Source organism: Seriola lalandi, unplaced genomic scaffold, assembly GCF_002814215.2.
Source record: "Seriola lalandi dorsalis isolate HSWRI2012SDOR001 ecotype SW California unplaced genomic scaffold, Sedor1 jcf7180002050658, whole genome shotgun sequence".
NCBI lineage: Eukaryota > Metazoa > Chordata > Actinopteri > Carangiformes > Carangidae > Seriola > Seriola lalandi.
Genome location: NW_019521211.1, coordinates 95,664 through 101,663, shown reverse-complemented (window position 1 = coordinate 101,663; position 6,000 = coordinate 95,664). Strand labels below are relative to the sequence as shown.

General features: G+C 36.5%; 2 protein-coding genes across 4 annotated transcripts in view; both read right to left on the bottom strand.

Annotated features, from left to right (window-relative positions):
• Positions 1–2,933, bottom strand: part of senp2 (SUMO specific peptidase 2) — a 6,364-nt gene extending 3,431 nt beyond the window's left edge. The window contains exons 1-7 of the mRNA XM_023399153.2: positions 2,630–2,933; positions 1,882–1,943; positions 1,674–1,786; positions 823–889; positions 619–700; positions 264–438; positions 33–139 (exon numbers count right to left, since the gene is read on the bottom strand). Coding sequence (XP_023254921.1) covers positions 33–139; positions 264–438; positions 619–700; positions 823–889; positions 1,674–1,786; positions 1,882–1,943; positions 2,630–2,808 — 785 coding nt within the window. The 5' untranslated portion in view covers positions 2,809–2,933. The remainder of the gene's footprint in view (positions 1–32; positions 140–263; positions 439–618; positions 701–822; positions 890–1,673; positions 1,787–1,881; positions 1,944–2,629) is intronic.
• A 1,132-nt stretch (positions 2,934–4,065) lies between these two features.
• The window catches only part of pcnt (pericentrin), a 35,387-nt gene continuing 33,452 nt past the window's right edge, over positions 4,066–6,000 (bottom strand). For all 3 annotated transcript variants that reach the window (XM_023399148.2, XM_087171957.1, XM_087171958.1), the window contains one exon: positions 4,066–4,587. In XM_023399148.2, the coding sequence (XP_023254916.1) occupies positions 4,556–4,587 (32 nt within the window). In that variant the 3' untranslated portion in view covers positions 4,066–4,555. The remainder of the gene's footprint in view (positions 4,588–6,000) is intronic.

The following is a 6,000-nucleotide window of genomic DNA, read 5'->3' as shown; positions in this document are numbered from 1 at the left end:
AAAAAAAGAACAACACTTATCGTTATACTCACTCTTGCGGTTTTGTTTGGTTGAAAGGAAGTGGTTGACTTTTGCTGTATTTTTCTGTCACCATCTCCAGCAAGCGCCTGTAGTGCTCCTTATTATTCTGCTTTATGGCCTAGAGGCACAACCCAAACACGTCACTGACTAGGCCAAATGGTGATTGGTCTTTAGGGAATGAGTCTTTAGCTGTGATTATGAGGTGTTTCTCTTGGTAAATACAACTCAAAACATTATTTTACCTCTTCCACAGTAAGACTGGGCTTGTAGCAGCGGCTGTGTCCAAAGCCATTGCAGGCTGGGTCAGGGTTAGCAGTTCCTACTCTCAGAACAGACCTAGAGGGCAACAGCTGAAGGGAGCCTCTCCTCTCCCTGTCCTTCCCCCTGTCCACGAGGCCTGCAGAGAGCGCTGTCCCACTGGATTCAAAAAGGTTATGTACATTAGCAAGGGAGCATCCTCAAAAGATGACACTAATGAACAAACACTGATAAATAAGACAACTCTACAAATATAATCATAGACAACTGGATGCATAAAGGTTAAAACAGCAGTGGTGTAGGGTAGGAATAAAGAGTCTCAAATACTGGATCACCTACCTGTATTTCCTCATTAAAGGAGGTGAGGATCCCTGATAGGGATTTTTGCCACTCCTCTCATTCACTCCACCCACTGGTTTATCTGTGGATTAAAGAAAAAATCATCCGAATGAAGACGGGGATTATGATGACAGGACTACACAGGAAAGAATGTGGATGAGACAAATTTAGTATTTTCCTGCAGTAACAGCTGCCCCCACTTACCCATTCTCCATTCAGTATTGTTCAACCATGAGGTGTGGAGCTCATCTATCCCCATCAGAGTGACAGGCTGAATCACAGAGGAAATTAAGGTCAAGGTCATTAAAGATGAAGAAAACCTAGGTTGTGCTTGTTTTCTGATGTTCTTGTCCAAACCCTACTGGTTAAAAAAGTTGTCCAGTGTCCAGTACAGTGTAACGGTTACACTGACTTTGCTCACACCTAGTAATTTTGTGTCTTGATCTACTCAATATGCATTATAGTTCATGTTATCAGAATGTGTCTCAAATGGAACTTAATTACGCACATTGTCACAATTTCTTCCCTGTTCAAATTTGATGTTAGATTTAGGTATCTGGTCACTGCTGAACAGAGAGGAGAGGACTCAAAGGCTACTGAACATCTTGCTGCAAGTAAAGCCTTTGAAACTGGGTTGTTTAGTATAGGCAAATCAACTATATCCACATTTTGTAGGTTTATTTTTGTATATGCAAACTACAAACGTGTGAAGGTGGATCTTTAAAACAAAAAAGTCAGACACACAACCTAAAAAAATACAGTAACACTCCCAAATGTGTCCTCAGTGCATTTTGCATGTAATGCTCCTCTATTCAGTATTGTTCACACCCAGGAAGCATTTCTGACCAAATCTAAACAGGACAATTGATATCTACAAAACAAAAAGTCCACTGGACATTCAACACAGCAGCTGTGCATCTGTTTCATCAAACAGTAATTTCCACTGGTGGAAATAATGGTATATTCTAAAGGATCTGAATACTTCTTCCACCACTGTTAGTTTTCCATCAAATTCCAAATGCACATTTTTGATGGTGGTAGGTCGACACACAAACCTGTGTCTCTTCATAATATCTAGGCTTCTCACGCCTGGTGGTCAGCGGGTTTCGCAGCCTGAGCAGACCTGCTACCCCGGCCACAGTCTTCTTCACAAAGCTGATGACTACATCTGAAACAGAGGACACAACAAATCAACAACCCTCTCCATTTGACTACATGTTTAGAATAAATATCAAGACGTTTTGTTTTCTTTTGCAAACAAACCTCGCTTGCGTCTTTTCACCTCTACCGGGTCACTCTGGCAAACATTGTCTGCAACATCAACACTGTAACAGAAAAAGAAGATTTGAGATGGATGATATCAACTGTATCTCAATATTATTTTCTCAGTGATGTGATATCAAATCACATTAAATCTTTATCAAGGTGATAATGTTCATTCTTTGTTTAATCTTTTTAATCTTTGTTTAAAAGTGTTGATTCAATTTTATGGTCATTTTGGATGATGTAGTTTAAAGCTGTATTGTATTATACTGAGTGGTCTCTCTACTATTTAGTCTACCCTCATTGATATAAATGGGATGGATAAAATATTAGGGCTACACCTCAGGACTTTCATTATTGATTAATCTGACAAGTCAGTCTAATACAATGATCTATAAAATATGAGGAAATAGTCAAAAGACGGTTGACGTCAATCAAACAATTGTCAAACATGCCCATCACAACTAAAATACTGCCCATACCACAGGAAATAAACGTTAAAAGATTGCAGTTTTCCAATACTACAACACCTTGACAACAATACAAGGCAATATTTACACGAATATATTATCACATTACTTTTTATGTTGCTGATTAATAATACTTAGGAGACTTCCAGACACCAACCTCCGACCTTAGCTACAATATCCGTTGATTGATTAGTAGCCAACCAGGCGGATATTAGGATGTACAATACAACTGGTATTACACAGAGTACTAAAATTAGCCTTTATCTTCAACAACCGACCTCTGGTAGTTCCGTTTAGCCGGTCTGCCGTGACTCTCCTGCCGCTGTGCTCCCGCTTTAACGCCAGGTCGCGTGGGTACCTCCTGGCTAACGTTACCTTTCCCGGGCCACTCGGTGGGGTTTTGCCCCGTAATGGGCTCAAACAGCGACGAGATTCCGTCAACTATCCATCCATACATCCCAGACAAATACGAGAAAATTGTAACGAGGTCTTCTACGTGGGCCAGGACTATTTCACCGCAGATAAGAAGTCAAACAACGATCTACGACACAGACCGCCCACCGTTACCTTAGCTAAGCGTTAGCATCACTGTGCTGAAACGCGAAGGATGTGCGTCACACCGTGTTGATGTTTCACGTAGTGCGAACGTTTTGTACGTCGACGGAAAAGGCGCGTGGGCGGACTCTTACAGTACATCTGTTTGGAAACAAGATTTGGAACACCGCTCACAAGCGGCTTTTGAGGAGTAAATAAACGAACCAACCCCTGACCGAGAAGGTAAAGAACGTCAGCGGCAGATCAAAATATCATTGGCTGGTGCTGAGCAGCTCAGATATCAGCTGTTATGTAATAATGATCAACATCTCACTGACTCTCAGAAACAGAAATAAGGAGTAAATGTTTAATTGTCCCGGAGTTAATGAAATTTGCAATTAGATCAGTTTGGTTGTGCTTGTTTTTGCTGTATATCCATATGAATCTTTCTGAACATTATTATTGGTACATTGTGTGAGACACCAGAGTCAAATTCTTAAGCACAAACATGCTTCGCTAATAAACATCATTATGATTCTGAATTGTTCAAAGAATAGACCAAAAAAGAAAAAAAAATTAAATCTATGATCGAAGATTTAAATTTATAGATTTAGATCTCATATTCTCATAATTTTGATTTAATTTCTGAATTTTAACAATATACATTCTGATAAGTTAAAAGTCTGACTTAGTTTCATAAAATGTATTTTGTAAATTCAATCTTGGGTGTTCGTAGTAATTTAGTAATCATAAATCTCACTACAAGTGAAATAAATAGAGGTCTAACTTACCAGCAGTAACTTTATGATAGAATAATAGTTATTAAGCATGCCATGTATGAAAAGGCCAAGAATGAACTAAGGCAAAAGAAAAATATGGTAAAATGGAAAGAAAAACCTGTACGCATCTCATCTGCCTGTGACTGCTTTAGTAGAGCCTATGCCTTTTTAAAAAATTTTTTTTATTGTTCTGTTCCATTACTCTATTCTTGTTATTTAATTTTAATGCTTAATCATCCACCCTGCATTTAACGTTATTAATTAAATTAAATTAAACAGCACATGATAGTCAAATATCTTATACAAATTCTTTCTTGAAAAATTTCCATTGTGCAAAAACGACAGATAATCCAGGATATATGTAAATTCTGAGCTACCATAAGAAATAGTTCTCAGATCTGTTTGGCTTGTAATCACACATTTAAAATATTTATTAATTTTATGGTAGAAACATAGATAATACAAAAACATAGGGTTCACCTTTATGAAATAATATATTCACTAACTATGTTCATCATAGATTTGCAGTATAAAACCAGTGCACATTTGGACACATGAACATCAGCCTTATTTACATAGCAACAAAATGGTATAAAACATTAGAAAAATGACAGACAGCACTACTTAAAATAATCAAAAACATCTGTTTTTGCAACAGCTCAAGAGTGACCTTCAAAATACCGAGGTGTAGGGAATAGAAAAATTACAATAGAAAATCTTAAAAAATAATTTATGTACTTATGTACTAAAAAAAAGAAAAAGAAAAAAAAAATCATGTCATCAAAAAATTCAACAAATCTGATAATACTTTCTACAAATATCTACATAAATGTAAGGCATGGACAGTTTTGTAATGATATGCAGATAGGAGACATTCATTCTTTCAGTGGACTACTTTGGGTCGGGCTGGAGAACAGACGAGCCTGAGAAGACACAAACAAAAAACAACCTTTATCTCAAAACTTAAGTAAGTTACATAAATAGCAACCAAGGTATCATACAGTTCAAAACAAAACCACTGTTGATGGTTTGCGTTGTATTTCTTTGAGTGAATTCAAAGATTTTTATTAAGACAACTGTCAGCTTGCTGAAAAATTTGATTTGTTTAAAAACAAACAAAAACACAGAATTAATGTACAAGCACGGTTGGGTAATCAAATTTTTTGCAGTGCAAAAACACCTATTATTATATTATTATAAAAAAAACTTGAAATATTTATATGATCTGCCACTACTGCTCTGCTGCCAAAATGAACAATCCTCTAGTATTTTAACACATCAGTGAATATTGCAAAGGTATGTCAGCAGAACCTCATTTATCATCTTCAGATGAAATATTCAGTTCCGTCAAACACATGAGAAATGCAGCCGTAATGAAAACAGATGAAAAACTGTCCATTGTCAGCATGGCTGTCACACTCCAGTCTTTGAGTATAAATGTCCTGCAGGTTTTTATTACTGCCTGATGGTTAACAAGCCACATTTTGCACCTCACACACTAGGCATGGTTCATTATAGTATTATACCGTTGTTTCTGTACGTTTCAGTCCATTTACTATGAATTATGCACATCTACTTCACAGTACTGCCAACAATTTTTCGGAGCATACCAGTTTTTTTTTAGATTTATGAATGCCTTTTTTCTCTACATTCAAGACAGCCACTGGTTTCGAGTTAATGTCAGTATGAATGAAACAAGCTTGAAACATGTAATCCATCACACTAAAAAGAGCTAAGGTAGAACTGTTGTCTAATATTTAGAAGTTTTCTATTTCATATATTTCTATATCACTTAAAATGACTTAGCCTTCATGTAAAGAAAATCACACCTACAGCATGCTTACTTTTCAGCGCTAAGCCGTCATTGCAAATAACTATCTTATTTATCCATCTAGGTGTATAGTGTACATCCCATTTTTCACTCTATATAATGGATAAATTCCACACTTTCATAGTTTGGACACTAAAATAAAATGATAGGGGGTACTATACAATATAGTACGTAGTAAGTGATTTTGATCGTGTTTGGCATGTTCATGTGCTGATAGCAAGCTCTGACATTTGATCACCCAATAAACAGGTAGTAAGAAACCTTAATGTTATCATTATCCTTTGTGCATTGTCCATGACTGCTTTATCATTTGTCTCAGGCTCAAATTTCTGATAACACAATTTCTGAATACGATGTTGCTCAACAGCTTACTCAAATCTCAGTTGTCCCAACCATGATGTAAAGTTGATGTTTCTGTCATTCTGACATGTACTGAAACAAAATGCACTCAAAATGCTTTAGAATTTAAATCAGTAACATTATATATGTTTAATCAGCAAAAATG